Raw genomic sequence first — 18,234 nt, forward strand, 5'->3', positions numbered from 1 at the left:
TCTGCGTGAGGATCCAGTATTAGTCTCACGAGACTGTAGATATTTTTTGGTTGACTTTGACAAGTTCACATTTTTGGTTTTTAAAAATCTGCTTCCCCTGCTGTTTTCCTGATTTCTTACTCAACATTCCCCTTCCCTTTTCTTTCCATCGCCTCCTTGGAAAAGGGCTTGGATGGGCAGTTGTGAACCATCCTGTGCCGATAACCTCACGAGCTCTGTGTGTCACTGACACAGCCCTCGGGGTCAGCGCTGGGGGGTCACCTCCTAACACCGCAGTTCTGCCTGCCTGCCCCCCTCTCCCTAACGTTTATGGCAATCATCAGGGCTCCTTCCCACCGAAGTTTTAGAATAGGGCCCGTGTCCAGGACCTTTCTGGCATCAGCAGGACTAGATGAGCATATGCTTGATGGTGCAGAAAAGAGTTGTGTCAAAGGCAATTATCTTAAATTTTGTCTGTCTGCACTCTTTCCCAAAAACACATGGGCTGCATCTTTTTTGGCCCGTTGACAAAAGCAGCCCCCAACCCCAGCCCACAGGCAAATTCTGGTTTTCTTTTCCACATAACCCTAAAAATGTAAATAATTTCAGTCTATCACTGGTTGGTCTATTTGTGCTATTTTAGTTGAAGACAGACAGTTTATTCTGAGATTTAGCAATACTTCAGCTTTCCCCAGCTTGTTACAGCATCTACAGTCTGGAACTTTTATTGGCAGTCAGCTGGGACACACAAGGAGTAAAAGATACAAATTCGGTCTGCATATTTTTGCATCAATATCCTCAGTTACACGGTAGGTGATAATTAATTGGGTTTTATTATAGAGTTAGTTCCTTCGAAGGCCGAGGTGTGTTTGTGTGTGTGTCCACGTACGTTCCTAGGGCTTGCTTACAGACCCTTAGGTGAAGGTGCTGTGGCGGCAGGTCAGTGATCCCCTGCCTTTGCCTAATTTGAGTTAATCGTGAGAAGTTGTGTCTTTCGTTTGATGCTCATCAAGCTCAGCACCACTCATTGACATCACGTGCATTGATTGAAGCCCTCCTGGGTGCCTCCCCTACCCTCACAGCAGCCGAGGGGCCAGGAGCATAGCGGAGAACAGAATGAATGATTCCTTGCCTCGAAGCGGGGCTTGCAGGCAGACAAACCCGTCGTGGAGGGTTTTGACTGTGGGCACAGTTCTGGACCCAGTAGCTGCTCCGTGTCTAGCCATTGATGACGTCAGGGGCTGTCATAGCTCTGTCCTTGCTCACCCCCGCCCTGACAGCCCCTCTCCCTCTCGCCATCTGGCGCTGGCAAGGGCGGTGAAGTTCATCTTCCTCGGGTGTCAGCTTGATCATATTCTCTTCTCTAGTACAACTTCTGGTTTCCTTTTCTGCCCAGACGTTAAATAGTGCTCCTGTGTTTCCCTCTCCTCGGGGCTGGTGCTCGGTCCCGCCTCTATGCTGTGGTTTGCCTCCCGGCTGCACCCCTCCCTTGTCACCCTGGTGCAGCCCCTCCCTGCCGCACCCTCTAAAAATCCCCACCCCTCACACTCCCTCCGGCCACAATGCCCCGGGCTCCCAGCCTCTCCCTCCGTAATCTTTCTTGCGCTTTTACCCCTTTAGGGCTGGTCAGTACTCACAAGAAAGTCCTTCTTCCTACTCATTTTGCCCTTTATTGCTTTTTTTCCAGATATTTGGTATTTTGTCTTTCTAAGCTGCTCTATTCTCTTGTTTGCCTGCATTTGAATACTTTGCTGTTAAAACACAAAGGGATTGTTCTCACCAAGGTGACATTGGTTTGCTCCTTGATTAAGTTTTGACTCATTTCCTCGCAGGCTCTGCCCCCAGAGGACCTCAAGGGCCATGTGTTGTGTTGATGGAACATGCACAGCCCATGGTCCTCATCCTCATGGGAGCTTCCTACGAGGGGGTGCTGGGTCTTCTCCCTGTGACATCTTCTGTCTCTCTGAGGAAATAAGTCATCCTGCTTCCACCCTGCTGCCTACTTTTAAGCTCTCTTTGGCAGAGGATGACAAAGACCGCATCCTGGGGCCAGTTAGGAGCATTGCGGTCTCGCAGGAGAGCAGAGGATGCTAATGGTCTGGAAGCCATGGGGATGGGAGGCGGGATTGGATTCAGATGCCATTTCAAAGGAGGGCCTGCAGCCTCTTGTTATGGTTTCCAGGTGGGGAAAGAGATCCTGGCCCGGTGCTGTAGGGCCTGAGGAAGTGAGTGAATCACAGACCTACTGAAACAGAAGACTTTGAAAAAAAGCAGATTTGGGGAGCCTGTTGAGTGTGGCCAAGGCAGCAAAGATCTGGCTGGAGGTCAAGATTTGGGCATCAGCATAGAGCCCTGGGGTGTGCTTAGGGCCTTGGGGCCACATGGGTCACCTGGGGTGGGGGTGGGGGCAATGGCCACCAGGAGGCTGGAGCCCTGGCGTTCTCTGATGCTTACAGTGAGGAAGGTAAAGTGAATCCTACACAGGTGCCTGAGAAGGAGCAGCCAGTGTTGGGAGGAAGACGAGACAACCTTTTCTCAGAGGCCCAGGGAAGGAGGAGATTTGAGGGGGAGAGTTAGCTGGTCCACATTATGGTAGAGGGGCCCGTCCCACTCCACATTTACTCACCTGCCCCCTCCCTGGATGGGAAGCCTCAAGGGCGTGGGACTGTGTGTTGGTTGCTGGTACTGAGGCATTATCTAGGCCATGCCACATGCTGGATGGATGGACGGGCGGACGGACGGACGGGTGGATGGGTTCCCCTGTGTGTAGTTGCAGGCAATGCACGTGTTTTTATCACTTTCAGGAATGTTTATTCACCATGCTTATGATGTCATCTTCCAGGTGGCAGGGACCCGGCAGGGTGATGTCATCCTCCCCCCCCCCCCCCCCCCCCCCCCCCCCGGCACCTGGGAGGGTTGGAACGCGCTGTGGCCTCGACAGCTTTGTGATGTTGCCGGATTCATGCTTCCCCCTGTCTGTGTGCTCGCTCCTCATAAACAGCTCTACATCCAGCCCATGATGGGGGCGGGCCTGAATTATGAATGTTACCGGTTCGGCATTTCACCTTCCACGAACGCGCTGGTGATCGGTGCTACCGTGATGGAGGGCTTCTACGTGATCTTCGACAGAGCTCGGAAAAGGGTGGGCTTTGCGGCCAGCCCCTGTGCAGGTAAGTGGTGCGCGCGCTGGACGGGGAGCCCCAGCTGGAGTACTCAATGTCCATTCACTGACTTGGGAGCAACTCTTGATGACGGGTCAGTTGCCTTTGAATTGTTTCCCATGGGCCCGTTATCCGTGGTGGGTGGTATCAGTAAGACGCACGGCAGGATGCAGAGAGGAGGAAATGAGTCCCTCCGTGTAAAACATTTAGTCCCATGCTTGACACATGGCAAATGCGTGATCGACGTTAGTATTGTGATTATTTCTCACATTAAAGTTAAGATGGTATCTCACACCACAGAGTAAAGAGGCCTTGGGGAAGAATTACAGTTTTTTGACAGGAAAATTAAAATAAATAAAGATTCATGGGTAAGCTATGTATTTTTTTTCCATCAAAGCAATCTTTGTTGTGCCATAAGAAGTAAATGCCTATCATTGCTATTTCTTGAAATCCTAAAATGATGAGATCAAGGAGCGTGTTTTTCTCCCAGAACCCCTTTGAAGAGCTGGTTTGGGGGTGAGTTAGCAGCATTGCTCTGTGATGCTGAGCTTGAAGGTTGGGCCAGTGTTCAGGGAAACCACAGGAGAGAGGGCAGGAAAGGTGATGGGTGGGTAAACCCCCAAACTCGAAAATGTCTGTAGATGAACAGTTTGCTAGGATGGAGTGTCCACACAGTGCAAGGTTTACTGGGAGGGTTGGGTACCTCTGGCAGAAAAGGCCAGTCCTAGACGTGGGCATGAGCTGGGATCGCTGGGGACGCATAGAGAGCGCATGACCAGGCAGTGGGATTTCAGGGGACTGACAGATCCTGGCATGTGGGATTCAGAGTTGGCGGGTAACATGCCAATGGAGAGAAAAATTAAGCACATGTGAGACAGCCAGGAGGTGGGACAGGAGAATATGAGAGGCTGTGGGTTGAGACATGGGTCCCCACGCAGTGCGGAGAGGGAGGTGTGAATTTGATGGAACACTCAGGATAGTGACCCACAGGCAGGAATGCTGGCTGAGCCGGTCGCCCTGACCCTGACTGGACCTTCACTGGGATCTAAAACCAACGGAGAAGTCTGGGGGAGAGCCATGGAGATTGGGGGGGGGGGGGGCAGGTTGTGCAGGCCAAATGTCAGTGATCTCAGCTGATTTATTCCAGAGGGAGACATTTCAGGTCTTATTTACTATCCGACTTGCGGTTGGTAAAATGGGAATCCTGGTAAATAAAGGTCAGTCATGCTTCCTATCCTTGTTTGGACACACGGGCATTCCCAGAGGGTGAAATAACAATTTGGAGAGTGGGAAGAGATGCATATCAAAGGGAAAACTTACATCTGGAATATTAGTCCAACTCACATGCTGCATAAATAAAAGCACCCAACACTATGTACATACTTGATTGTTGCAAATCCCTTCTTGGGTGTTAACGCCGAGCTCTCTCGCTCTGCATTGGTGAACGGGCTTGGAATCCTTGGGGCTTGTCATTTTGTCATCTTTGTTGGGAGTGAATGTTTACCTCTCAGAGTGCATTAACTGTTTTTAGCCTGGGAGGTATCCCTGGAGAGACCTTCCTCTATGGTGTTACTCTGTCTCCCAGCTGTGAGTATTTCACGTCTTGTAACCCGGAGAACTAAGCACTAAAGCAATTTTCCCCACAATTTCTGTTCTCTTGTTAAATACCATGAAAATAGAGGCTACTATGGCAACAGCCCTTATATCGTCCACTTAATAGCACGGAGCGAGTAATCACTGCGTCTCCTAAGTGAATTGCTGTTGGAAATAGTTTAATATTAAGTGTCTGCCAGCAAAGCAACATTCATTCCTGCGTTTCAGTGTGAATTCTTTGTTAGGTGTGCTTATAGGAGTTTTTTTGTTACTATTTTAAAAAAAGGCGTATTTAAGGTTGTGGTACTTAAACATTTGATTTTACCAGCACTGGGAATAGACACGGATATGTCTCCTCTTCCGTGCAAACTGTTTAGCCATTAAAGTAATTACTTCCCTCCAAGCTGCAAATTAGGAGCCAGACAGTGATCTCTAGCGCTGTAATAAATGGAAGAGGTACACTGCCTTTTTTTCCCTCTTTTTAAAAGTGTTTATTTTTAATTTATCACATGCTTTAAATAACAAAATGATTTAAGTCCTAGGAAGTCATGTGCTTTGGGCACACTTATGGAACACCCAGATTTAACAAATGCTAACATTTTGTCATATTTTCTTCAAAAATTTGTTACAGAAACAGAAAATAAATATAGCTTAAAGCCCCACCCCACTGCCTTCCCCAGAATGACCCTTTATCCTGAACATGGTGTCGATTCTTCTCAGAATTACTACACACTTAAGATTTGGCTACATAGTTACAAGTGCCTTGGATTAGTTGTCTTTTGCTTGGTAACAGTTTAGCCCCGCCCCACGTTTAGCAGCACCGTCTGACCTTGTGCAGGTGCTGAGGGTCAGGAATCGAGGAGCAGCTTAGCTGGGTGGTTCTGGGCTAGGGTCTCCCAGTGGGGTGGAGGGTCCTACTGGAAGCTCGCTCAGTGTGGTACCTGAGAGGAGCTCCTTTCTAAACCATTGGGACCTCCCGCCAGGCTTCCCTGAACATCCTTAAGATGAGCACCCGGTCACGCCAGAGCAAGTGATTCCAGAGAGTAAGAGTGCCACAGAGCACCCACACCACAGTCCTTTTGCACCCAATTTTGAAAGTGACATGCTGTCACTTCTGCCCTGTTCTGTTGGTTGCTCAGAACAACCCTGGCCCAGTGTGGGAAGGGATTACACAAAAGTAAATACCAGGGAGCAGGGATCATTGGAGTCCCCTTAGAACCTGTCTCCCGTCTACCTATAAATAAGTAGAAGTGCCATATAACAAAACGTTGGTTGGTTGGTTGGTTGTGGGGTTTTGGTATTTTTACATGTATGTGAATGCTCTACAGTACTGTGCATATCCTTTTTCAACCTGCTTGATTGCTCAGCATTACACATTTACTGGATCTTCCCTGTTGATAGGAGTACTAGGTCACTCATTTTGACTGCTGTGTAGTATTCTATTGTGTGAATATACCCAGATTATTTACCCAGTTCTGCCTTGATTACCATTTGGTTTGTTTCTAATATTTGCAATCATAAACAGCACTGCAGGAAACATCTTTCTGCATGCTATTGAGATCTTCCGAAAATGGAATTTCTAGGTGGTTTGGTATGCTAGTCCTCAGCGTTACTGGCTACTGTCAGATTTGTCTTCCAAGCAGCTGGACCCATCAGAATTACATAAGAACGTTCACTTGTTTTGTTTTGTTTTTTTGCCAATCTGTATGAAATAGTGTCACAGTTTGATTACTTCTGAGATGATGCAACTTTTTTAAAAAGATTTATTTACTGCAGAGGGAGAGGGAGAGAGAATCTCAAGCAGACTCCCCACTGAGCATGGAGCCCATCTCTTGGCTCAGTCCCAGAACCCCGAGATCATGACCTGAGCCAAAACCAAGAGTCGGACGCTCAACCAACTGAACCATCCAGGCACCCCAAGATGATACAACTTTTGATATATTTATGGAGTGTCTGAGCTTTTTTTCTGATGGTGAATTTTTCTACCAATAGCTTATGTACATTTTTCTACCTATCTTTTTTATTGATGTCTATACATTCTTAATATTTGATCCATTAATTTGGGGGGCTTATGCGTCGTAAATAATAACTGCTAATCTCTCTGGATTTCTTCTACTTGTTTTTATTATCTTTCATTTACATTTTTTTAAATTTAGTGAGATAAAATATACCAATGTCTTCCTTATGGCTTTTACTCTTATTTAAGAAATTTTTCTTCAATCTCAGGAAATAGAGATTTTTTTCTAAAGATACAGTGTACTTCCCCCCGCCATTTTCTCATATAATGTGAAGTAGGAATCTAATTTTTACAAGGACATTGTTTTCTCAGCATTATTTATTGAATATATTACCCCCTCTGTAATATACAGAAAAGACTAAAAATAATGCAATGATGTCCTACATACCCACCATCTAGATTTTTGTTTTTTAAGATTTTATTTATTTATTTGAGAGAGCAAGCATAAGCAGAGGGAGAGGGAGAAGCAGGCTCTCCACTGAGCAGGAAGCCTGTTGCGGAACTCGATCCCAGGACCCTGAGATCATGACCTGAGCCGAAGGCAGATAACCAACTGAGCCACCCAGGCACCCCCACCCCCACCATCTAGATTTGATAGTTTTTACGTTTTGCCATATATCAGTATATGTGTATATGTAGTTTTTGTTTGAACCATTTACAAATAGGTTGCAGATATCATGACATTTTACCCCTAAATATTTCACTCCATAATATTTCATCCATAAATATCTCTTAAAAATAAGGACAGGCTCATACATAAATGTAATACCATTATGACACCTAACAATTTAACAATATTTACATTGTATTATGTAGTATCTAGGCTGTATTCAGATTTCCTCAGTTACCTCAAAAATGGTTTCCTTAGCTATGGGTTGTTGTTTTTTTCTTTTGGAGGCCAATTTTTTTGTAGAATATATCCTATTCAGATTTGTCTGGATTTTTCCTAATAGTATCGTTTAACATGTTCCTTTAACTTTACCTTTATTGCTGTAAACTTGAACTTAGGTCTAGAGGCTTGGTTAAATTCAGGTTAAATTAATTTTGCAAAATACCTACTAAATTTTAATAACCTCTTTGTCATATACCAAGACCCAGTATGTATCTGGATCTGTTCTTTCTTTCTTTTTTTTTTTTTTAAAGATTTTATTTATTTATTTGAGAGAGAGAATGAGAGAGAGAGAGAGAGTACATGAGAGGGGGGAGGGTCGGAGGGAGAAGCAGACTCCCTGCCGAGCAGGGAGCCCGATGCGGGACTCGACCCAGGGACTCCAGGATCATGACCTGAGCCAAAGGCAGTCGCTTAACCAACTGAGCCACCCAGGCGCCCCTGGATCTGTTATTTCTGAGCATTCTCTTTTATCCCATTGGTATATTTGCTGTCCCTGTGCTGTAACGTACGGTTTAATTTCTGTAGTTACAGTAAGACTTAATATCTAGCAAGGGCTCAACTCTTCTCCTTATTCTTCTTTAAATGCTCTTGGCTACTTTTGTGCTTTCATTCAACTTGTCAAGATCTCAGAACTCTATTGGGATTTTGATTGGAATTGCATTGGATTTACAGATTAATCAAGTCTTTATTATATAAGTCTTTTCACCATGAATGTACTAATTCTCATTTGTTTAGGTCTTCTTTTATGTCCTACAGCAGCTTTGTAGTTTTCTCCAAGAGGGTCTTAACACATATACTTCTTGCTAGATACCTGTTAGCTCTTACTGTTCCTATAAGTGAGATTGTTTTAAATTGCATTTTGATTGGTCTATAGGCCTGCAGGGGCTTTTTGTATATTAATCTTCTATCCAGCCACCCACCTTGCTGAATTCTTTTAAAAAATAGTTGTTAGAGTTGCTTGGGTTTTCTATGAAAGCATTCATATAGTCTGATGCATGGAGCAGGTTTGTGGAATTGCCTTCGGATTCTCAGTTTGCTGAAATTGTTTGGTCTGAATGGAAAAACAGTTTGACATTTTCTACTGATGTTAAACATATTCCTACTCTATGACTCAGCAGCTTCACTCTTAGGTATATGCAACAGGGATATGAATGTGTGTGTCCACCCAAAGACTTGACCAGAAGCAGCTTTATTCATAAAAGAACTAAAGTACTACATCCCTCAGTAGTACATTATTACATAAAACCACCCTTTTCGTCAAACTAAAAACAGCCCAAAATGTAATGAAGGAGAATGGATAAACAAATTATGACACAGCAATTTTCCTTTTGCTGAAAAATGTACTTGAGGATCTCTTTCAAATTTCATTTTGCCCCAATTTTTGAATCATAGTTTAACTGCGTATGGAATTCTAGGTTGACCATTTTCTCTTAGTGTTTTGAAGGTGCTATTTTCAGTGTTTTCTGGCCAACATTATTGCTGGCAAAAAAACCCCAGTCAGTTTCAGTTGTTGTACCTTGGAGGGTAATCTGTTTGTTTTCTCTGGTTGCTGTTCAGACTTAGGCTACATTTTTCATCTTCTGGAGTTTCACCATGATGTATCTGGATATCAGTTGTTTTTCATCTTGCTCCAAGACTCATTGTGCTCTCTGAATCTGATAATTCATGTTTTTTATCATCAGTCGTAGAGAATTCTAAGCTGTTACCTCCTCCACTCTTGCCTCACACCCATTTTTTACTAGTTTCTTCTGGATCTCCTGAGATAAATTTTGAGATTTCTCATTATTTCCTCCACGTCCCTTGACCTTTCATTCATATTTTCCTTTCTTTATCTTTGCTGCATTCTGTGTAGTTTCTGCACACACATCCTATATTGTTCTAGTTCTCTCCAGCTGTGTTCAGTCTACCATTTAACCTATTCAGTGAGGTTTTCTTTTTATAAAGATTTTATTTATTCATTTGAGAGAAAGAGAGAGCTCACAAGCATGCATGAGCAGGAAGGGGCAAAGGGGGAGGGAGAAGGAGAGAGAATCTCAGGCAGACTTGACGCTGAGTGCAGAGCCCTACGTGGGCCTCCATCCCACAACCACGAAATCACAACCTGAGCTAAAACCAAGAGTCCAACGCTCAACCGACTGCCCCACCCAGGCGCCCCAACCTATTCAGTGAGTTTTTAATGACATTGCTTGTATTTTGCATTTCTCGAAATTCCACTTTGTACTCTTTTTTTTTTTTAAGATTTTATTTATTTGACAGACAGAGACACAGCGAGAGAGGGAACACAAGCAGGGGGAGTGGGACAGGGAGAAGCAGGCTTCCTGCAGAGCAGGGAGCCCGATGCAGGGCTCAATCCCAGGACCCTGGGATCATGTCCTGAGCCGAAGGCAGATGCTTAATGACTGAGCCACCCAGGTGCCCCCCATTTTGTACTCTTTCAAATATACTAGTTTACTTTCCTGGAGTGTTCCGTAATAATTTTGTCATGGCTTGTATTTACTTTGTCTCCATTGTTTTCTTTGATTTTTGAAAATGGCCAGGTAATGTCCCAATGATACAATACATTACATAGTGCCTCACGCCCTCAGAGGCCATCATGAGTACATAATCCTCTGTTATGTGGATGTTCCCTAATTTATTTAACAATTCCTGATTGATATATTTAAGTTGTTTCCAGTCTCCTGTTACTATAAACAGTGTTGGAATGATACCATTTGTCTGTGTTCATTCACACATATGAAAGTATACCTCTAGGTTAGATTATTGGAAGTAGAATTGCCAGGTTAAAGGGTACAAGCATTTGTAATTTTTTTTTTTTTAAGATTTTATGTATTTATTTGACAGAGAGAGAGAGAGAGGGAGAGAGCATGAGCCAGGGGGAGCGGAGAAGCAGACTCCTCACTGAGCAGGGAGCCCGATGCGGGGCTCGATCCCAGGACCCTGGGATCACAACCTGAGCCGAAGGCAGATGCTTAATGACGGAGCCACCCAGGTGCCCCAAGTATTTGTAATCTTGATGGATATTGTCACATTGCCTTCCAAGGAGGTTCTACCCTTTTATACCTGATTGTACCGGTTCTTTAGCAACGTATACAATGGCCTGACTCCCCAGTCAGCGTCACCAACAAGGTGTTGTCACACTTTTGGGAATTTTGCCAGTCTGATAGGTAGGAATGATGATCTCAGCGTAGTTTTATTCAGTTACTTTATATGCATGAGATTGAGTTTATTTTCATGTGTCTAAGGGCATTTGTTTTTCCTTTTCTGTGAACTGTTTGCTCATATCTTTTCCCTGTTATTTTCTGTTGGGTTTTTAGTTTTTTCTGTTGATTTGTAGAAACTCTGTGTAATGGAGTAATTAACCATTTGGTGAAAAAAAGCTATAATCCATATTCCAGTTATACATTATTTACAGATTTACTTTGCTGCTGATGAATTTTATTGTAAAAATGCTTTTATATGTTTAAATATATCAGTCTTTTAAGGCTCTTAGGTTTGAAGTCACATTTAAATGACCTTCTTGGGGCGCCTGGGTGGCTCAGTCAGTGAAGCACCTGCCTTTCAAAGGCTCAAGTCGTGATCCCAGGGTCCTGGGATCGAGCCCTGCATCGGGCTCTGTGCTCAGCAGGGAGCCTGCTTCTCCCTCTCCCTCTTCCTGCCACTCTGCCTACTTGTGCTCCCTCTCTCTCTATCAAATAAATAAATAAAATCTTTAAAAAAAAAAATGTCCTTCTTTATTGAAATTATTTTGTGATCTGTGCAAGTACTTTTAGGTTTGATATACCTTGACGTAGTCCGTATGGATAACCTTTTTTCCCCCAAGATGACTACCCCATTGTTCCTGTAACATTTTTCAAATAATCCACATTTTCTTCACTGATCAGAAATTCCACAATTATCATATACCAAATTCCAGTAAATATTTGGAAGATACATGTTTATCTCTGGACTTTCCGTTCTGTTCGATGGCTAGATCTTACAGCCTTAGTTCTGTTCATTATTATTCTTTATTCAGAACTTCCCTGCTGTTCTTAATTTTATTCTCCATTGTGAACTTTTAAGTCAGCCTGTTAAAAATATCTTGCTAGTATTTTTGTGAGGTTTTAATCACTGTAAACACAGCTATTATATAGTCTCAAGCCTTTTGTTCTGTTTTCCTGTCATCTGTGGAGAGCGGGTCTCTCTGTGTTTGGGTCTGCTGACTGTTCTCTCAGGGTAGATCTTCTTCTCATTTGGTTTGCAACTTTTTGTTGTGAGCTTATCTTTAGTGGGAATTGTTTTTTTTTTCTCCTTTGGAGAGAGTTCTGTGCACCTTGGGTTATAAAAATGTTGCTGTAAAGCAACTTTGCATTTGTTTCTGCTTGAGTGTGAGGCGATGAGAACTTTCAGGATTTCTGCACCAAGCTGTGCAAGTTTAGATGCCTGCCATGCTTGGGGTGGTCGTTGGGAGACTCTGTTTCTCTCGGAAGATTCTTTCTTGCCCTCCTTGCACTCCGCTCCTCGGACCCCAGGCAGAGGCAGGCTTCCTGGTTGGCAGAGTTTTCTTGGAGTCCTCCACCAGTGGACCAGGCTCTATTCACCCATCTCTGTGGTGCTGGGGTCAAGTCTTCTGCCCACCCCCCCACCCCCTCCCCCTGTCCCTGGGCATTGGATCCCCAGTTCTAGGGCCTATTTCTAGGCTCATCTACATATTTAAAAATATGAGTTTATCATCTTTTCTATGTGTTATAGTAGGAGGAAGTTCTACCTTGGTGCCAACTAGCACTTGGCGGAGCCCAAATCTTCGGGAGCTTCCCTTTTCATATCTTTTATTTGCTTTCTGTAATAATTGGTGTTTGTCAGACAACACTTAGCTAGAGGACTAGGCTTTTCTATAGGGGTTGGGGCAGGGTGGGAAGGAGGGCAGTGAGTGGGAGCTCTTTGAAGACTTTTCCTAGGGAGCTTTCTAAAATACATTATGTCCCACACCGTCCCCTCCTTTTTCAGCCAGGGTGTATCAGAATGGTGGTGGGCGGAAGGGTGATGGTTATTTTGGAAAAAGATGCACAGATGCTTCTCTCATGCTGCCCTGCCTCTCCTCGCCTCACCCCCCAACCCCTACGAAGAGTCACTATTCTAGTCTCGGATCAGAGCCACGTAAATAAGGCTGGTGGCTCCGTGTGCCGTGGGGCTGGCTGACCTGGAGCTTCCACGGACAGTGTCTCGCGTGCCAGGAGCAGGTGTTAGAGGCTGGAGCCCGTTCAGCTGCCTCTGTGTTGCCCGAGCCAAGTGTCCTGGAGCTAGGAAGATAATCGAGTGTTAAGAGTGACAGCTCTCTCTTAATGTATCCAAAGCTTCTGAAATACCACCCATCTCTTTTTATAGAATAAGACATTTAGCACCCAAGAGCTGTATAGATTTCAGCTTTTACAACTTGAGACTCCTCGTGGATTGTGGCAGTCATTTCACTGTGAATTTTCCTTGCTGCAGGTTGAAAGTGGATCATCTGGTACATATTCATATTTAAAAATAGGAAAGTTAGCTGTTAAGAGCAGAGTTGCAGAGATAGGCCTCTGCCATCTACTTAGAATCCAATCGAAAGATGCCAAGCCAGGGCCCCCAAAGACATGGATCAGGTAGCCCTCATTCCTCATTTGATAGAAAAGAACACTGAGGACTGGGGGTACTAAGTGGTTCTCATGTGGCTGCAGAGCAAAATGGCCCCAGGCCCAGGACACCGGTCCTGTAGACTCCAGAACACTCTACCAAATGAACCATAGAACCACAGCTACTCAGACGGCATCTTACTACCAAAGAGTTGATCTGGGGAGACAGTTCACTTTATTTTGCATTCCATACCAGAAAAGACCCAACTATGATAATTTTTATAATTGGCAAATTAATGTGTCTTCCTTGGGTGCCCATTATCAACTGGGGCTGGGTCTTCTAGGAGATAAGACAGAGAAAACATAATTGAAATTTTAACCAAGACATTGATGAAAGATTTAAAATAACAATATATTAACAAGAGATACTTAGGAAGCACCGACCTTACCCCAGGTGCTGTGCTAAAGTACCTTCAGTTAGCTTGGTGAGCCTTTCAACAAGACTGACTGGGAGCTGCCGTTACCTTCCCCAATTTACAGATATGGAAACGGAGGGGCAAAGAAGTTAAGTAAATTGGTCATGATGACAGAGCTCATAAGTGGGAACTAGGACTTGAACCCCAGCAGTCTGACCCCAGGGTCCAGGCTCTTCACCACTGCATAGGATGGCCTCATAAATAATTCCAGTATAAAAAATTAAAATCGGGGCGCCTGGGTGGCTCAGTTGTTAAGCATCTGCCTTCAGCTCAGGTCATGATCCCAGGGTCCTGGGATCGAGCCCCGCATCGGGTTCCCTGCTCTGCGGGAAGCCTGCTTCTCCCTCTCCCACTCCCCCTGCTTGTGTTCCTTCTCTCGCTGTGTCTCTCTCTCTGAAATAAATAAATAAAATCTTTAAAAAAAAAAAATTAAAATCTATTCCATGATCATAGAATTAGTAGCATATGTAAATAAGTATACAAATCATCCACTGAATGGCACTCCTAGCAAATAACCTCCAGTAATAATTTTAAATCAACTTTCCTTTAGTTTATTTTTTTTATTTCTTTTTAATTTTTAAAAATTTTTTTAAATTAACATAATGTATTATTTGTTTCAGGGGTACAGATCTGTGATTCATCAGTCTTACACAATTCACAGCGCTCATGGTAGTACTTACCCTCCCTAATGCCCATCACCCAGCCACCCCCGCCCTCCCACCCCCCTCCCCTCCAGCAACCTTCAGTTTGTTTCCTGAGATTGAAGAGTCTCTTATGGTTTGTCTCCCTCTCTGGTTTCGTCTTGTTTCATTTTTCCCTCCCCTCCCCTATGATCCTGTCTTGTTTATCAAATTCCTCATATAAGTGAGATCATATGATACTTGTCTTTCTCAGACTTACTTAGCATAATACCCTCTAGTTCCATCCACATCGTTGCAAATGCCAAGATTTCATTTTTTTGATGGCTGCATAGTATTCCATTGTATATATATATATACACCACCTCTTCTTTATCCATTCATCTGTTGGTGGACATTTGGGCTCTTTCCATACTTTGGCTATTGTGGACATTGCTGCTATAAACATTCGGGTGCACGTACCCCTTTGGATCACTCCATTTGTATCTTTGGGGTAAATACCTAGTAGTGCAATTGCTGGATCGTATGGTAGCTCTATGTTCAACTTTTTGAGGAACCTCCCCATATTGTGTTCCAGAGTGTCTGCACCAGCTTGCATTCCCACCAACAGTGTAGGAGGGTTCCCCTTTCTCCGCATCCTCGCCAACATCTGTCGTTTCCTGACTTGTTAATTTTAGCCATTCTGACTGGTGTGAGGTGGTATCTCATTGAGGTTTTGATTTGGATTTCCCTGATGCCAAGTGATGTTGAGCACTTTTTCATGTGTCTTTTGGCCATTTGGATGTCTTCTTTGGAAAAATGTCTTTTCAAGTCTTCTGCCCCTTTCTTGACTGGATTCTTTGTTCTCTGGGTGTGGAGTTTGATAAGTTCTTTATAGATTTTAGATACTAGCCCTTTATCTGATAATTTCATTTGCAAATATCTTCTCCCATTCTGTCAGTTGTCTTTTGGTTTTGTTGACTGTTTCTTTTGCTGTGCAAAAGCTTTTTATCTTGATGAAGTCCCAGTAGTTCATTTTTATCCTTGCTTCCCTTGCCTTTGGCAATGTTTCTAGGAAAAAGTTGCTGCGGCTGAGGTCGAAGAGGTTGCTGCCTGTGTTCTCCTCAGGGATTTTGATGGATTCCTGTCTCACATTTAGGTCTTTCATCCATTTGGAGTCTATTTTTGTGTGTGGTGTAAGGAAATGGTCCAGTTTCATTCTTTTGCATGTGGCTGTCCAATTTTCCCAACACCATTTGTTGAAGAGACCGTCTTTTTTCCATTGGACATTCTTTCCTGCTTTGTCGAAGATTAGTTGACCATAGAGTTGAGGGTCCATTTCTGGGCTCTCTTTTCTATTCCATTGATCTATGTGTCTGTTTTTGTGCCAGTACCATACTGTCTTGATGATGACAGCTTTGTAATAGAGCTTAAAGTCCAGAATTGTGATGCCACCAGCTTTGCTTTTCTTTTTCAACATTCCTCTGGCTATTCGGGGTCTTTTCTGGTTCCATACAAATTTTAGGATTATTTGTTCCATTTCTTTGAAAAAAGTTGATGGTATTTTGATAGGGATTGCATTAAATGTGTAGATTGCTCTAGGTAGCATAGACATTTTCACAATATTTCGTCTTCTAATCCATGAGCATGGAACGTTTTTCCATTTCTTTGTGTCTTCCTCAATTTCTTTCATGAGTATTTTATAGTTTTCTGAGTAAAGATTCTTTGTCTCTTTGGTTAGATTTATTCCTAGGTATCTTATGGTTTTGGGTGTAATTATAAATGGGATCGACTCCTTAATTTCTCTTCTGTCTCTTTCTTCTTTCTGATTGGTGTATAGAAATGCAACTGATTTCTGTGCATTGATTTTATATCCTGCCACTTTACTGAATTCCTGTATGAGTTCTAGCAGTTTTGGGGTGCAGTCTTTTGGGTTTTCCACATACAAAGTATTGTATCACCTGCAAAAAGTGAGAGTTTGACTTCTTCTTTGCTGATTCAGATGCCTTTTATTTCTTTTTGTGGTCTGATTGCTGTGGCTAGGACTTCTAATACTATGTTGAAGAGCAGTGGTGATAGTGAACATCCCTGCCGTGTTCCTGACCTTAGGGGAAAAGCTCTCAGTTTTTCCCCATTGAGAATGATATTCGCTGCGGGTTTTTCATAGATGGCTTTTATGATCTTGAGGTATATACCCTCTATGCCTATACTCTGAAGAGTTTTGATCAAGAAAGGATGCTGTACTTTGTCAAATGCTTTTTCTGCATCTATTGAGAGGACCATATGGTTCTTGTTCTTTCTTTTATTAATGTATTGTATCACATTGATTGATTTGCGTATGTTGAACCAACCTTGCAGCCCAGGGATAAATCCCACTTGGTCGTGGTGAATAATCCTTTTAATGTACTGTTGTATCCTATTGGCTAGTATTTTGGTGAGAATTTTTGCATCCGTGTTCATCAAAGATATTGGTCTGTAATTCTCATTCTGATGGGGTCTTTGTCTGGTTTTGGGATCAGGTAATGCTGGCTGCATAAAATTAGTCAGGAAGTTTTCCTTCCATTTCTATTTTTTGGAACAGTTTCAGAAGAATAGGTATTCTTCTTTAAATGTTTGGTAGAATTCCCCTGGGAAGCCATGTGGCCATGGGCTCTTGTTTGTTGGGAGATTTTTGATTATTGCTTCAATTTCCTTACTGGTTATGGGTCTGTTCAGGTTTTCTATTTCTTCCTGATTCAGTTTTGGTAGTTTATATGTCTCTAGGAATGCATCCATTTCTTCCAGATTATCTAATTTGTTGGCATATAGTTGCTCATAATATGTTCTTATAATTGTTTGTATTTCTTTGGTGTTGGTTGTGATCTCTCTTTTTTCACTCATGATTTTATTTATTTGGGTACTTTCTCTTTTCTTTTTGATAGGTCTGGCCAGGGGTTTATCAATCTTACTCTTTCAAAGAACCAGCTCATTGTTTCGTTGATGTGTTCTACTGTTCTTTTGGTTTCTATTTTGTTGATTTCTGCTCTGATCTTTATTATTTCTCTTCTCCTGCTGGGTTTAGGCTTTATTTGCTGTTCTTTCTCCAGCTCCTTTAGGTGTAGGGTTAGATTGTGTATTTGAGACCTTTTTGTTTCTTGAGAAAGGCTTGTATTGCTATATACTTTCCTCTTAGGACTGCCTTTGCTGCATCCCAAAAATTTTGAACAGTTGTGTTTTCATTTTCATTTGTTTCCGTGAATTTTTAAAATTCTTCTTTAATTTTCTGGTTGACCCATTCATTCTTTAGTAAGATGCTCCTTAGCCTCCATGTATTTGAGTTCTTTCCGACTTTCCTCTTGTGATTGAGTTCTAGTTTCAAAGCATTGTGGTCCGAAAATATGCAGGGAATGATCCCAATCTTTTGGTACCAGTTGAGACTGGATTTGTGACCCAGGATGTGATCTATTCTGGAGAATGTTCCATGAGCACTAGAGAAGAATGTGTATTCTGTTTCTTTGTGATGGAATGTTCTGAATATATCTGTCAAGTCCATCTGGTCCAGTGTGTCATTTAAAGCCTTTATATCCTTGTTGATCTTTTACTTAGATGATCTGTCCATTTCAGTGAGGGGGTGTGTTAAAGTCCCCCACTATTATTGTATTGTTGTCAATGTGTTTCTTTGATTTTGTTTTTAATTGGCTGCTCCCATGTTAGGGGCATATATATTTAAAATTGTTAGATCTTGTTGGATAGACCCTTTAAGAATTGATATAGTTCCCTTCCTCATTTCTTACTATAGTCTTTGGTTTAAAATCTAATTTGTCTGATATAAGGATTGCCACCCCAGCTTTCTTTTGATGTCCATTAGCATGGTAAATGGTTTTTCACCCCCTCACTTTCAATCTGGAGGTGTCTTTGGGTCTAAAATGAGCCTCTTG

At 43.0% G+C, this 18,234-nt stretch overlaps 1 protein-coding gene across 2 annotated transcripts in view; it reads left to right on the plus strand.

The window, feature by feature from the left end:
* Positions 1–18,234, plus strand: part of BACE2 (beta-secretase 2) — a 91,795-nt gene that overhangs the window by 57,192 nt on the left and 16,369 nt on the right. For both annotated transcript variants that reach the window (XM_032392518.1, XM_032392519.1), the window contains exon 8: positions 2,981–3,149. In XM_032392518.1, the coding sequence (XP_032248409.1) occupies positions 2,981–3,149 (169 nt within the window). The remainder of the gene's footprint in view (positions 1–2,980; positions 3,150–18,234) is intronic.

The sequence above is a fragment of the Phoca vitulina genome, unplaced genomic scaffold (assembly GCF_004348235.1).
Source record: "Phoca vitulina isolate PV1807 unplaced genomic scaffold, GSC_HSeal_1.0 scaffold68, whole genome shotgun sequence".
Taxonomy (NCBI): domain Eukaryota; kingdom Metazoa; phylum Chordata; class Mammalia; order Carnivora; family Phocidae; genus Phoca; species Phoca vitulina.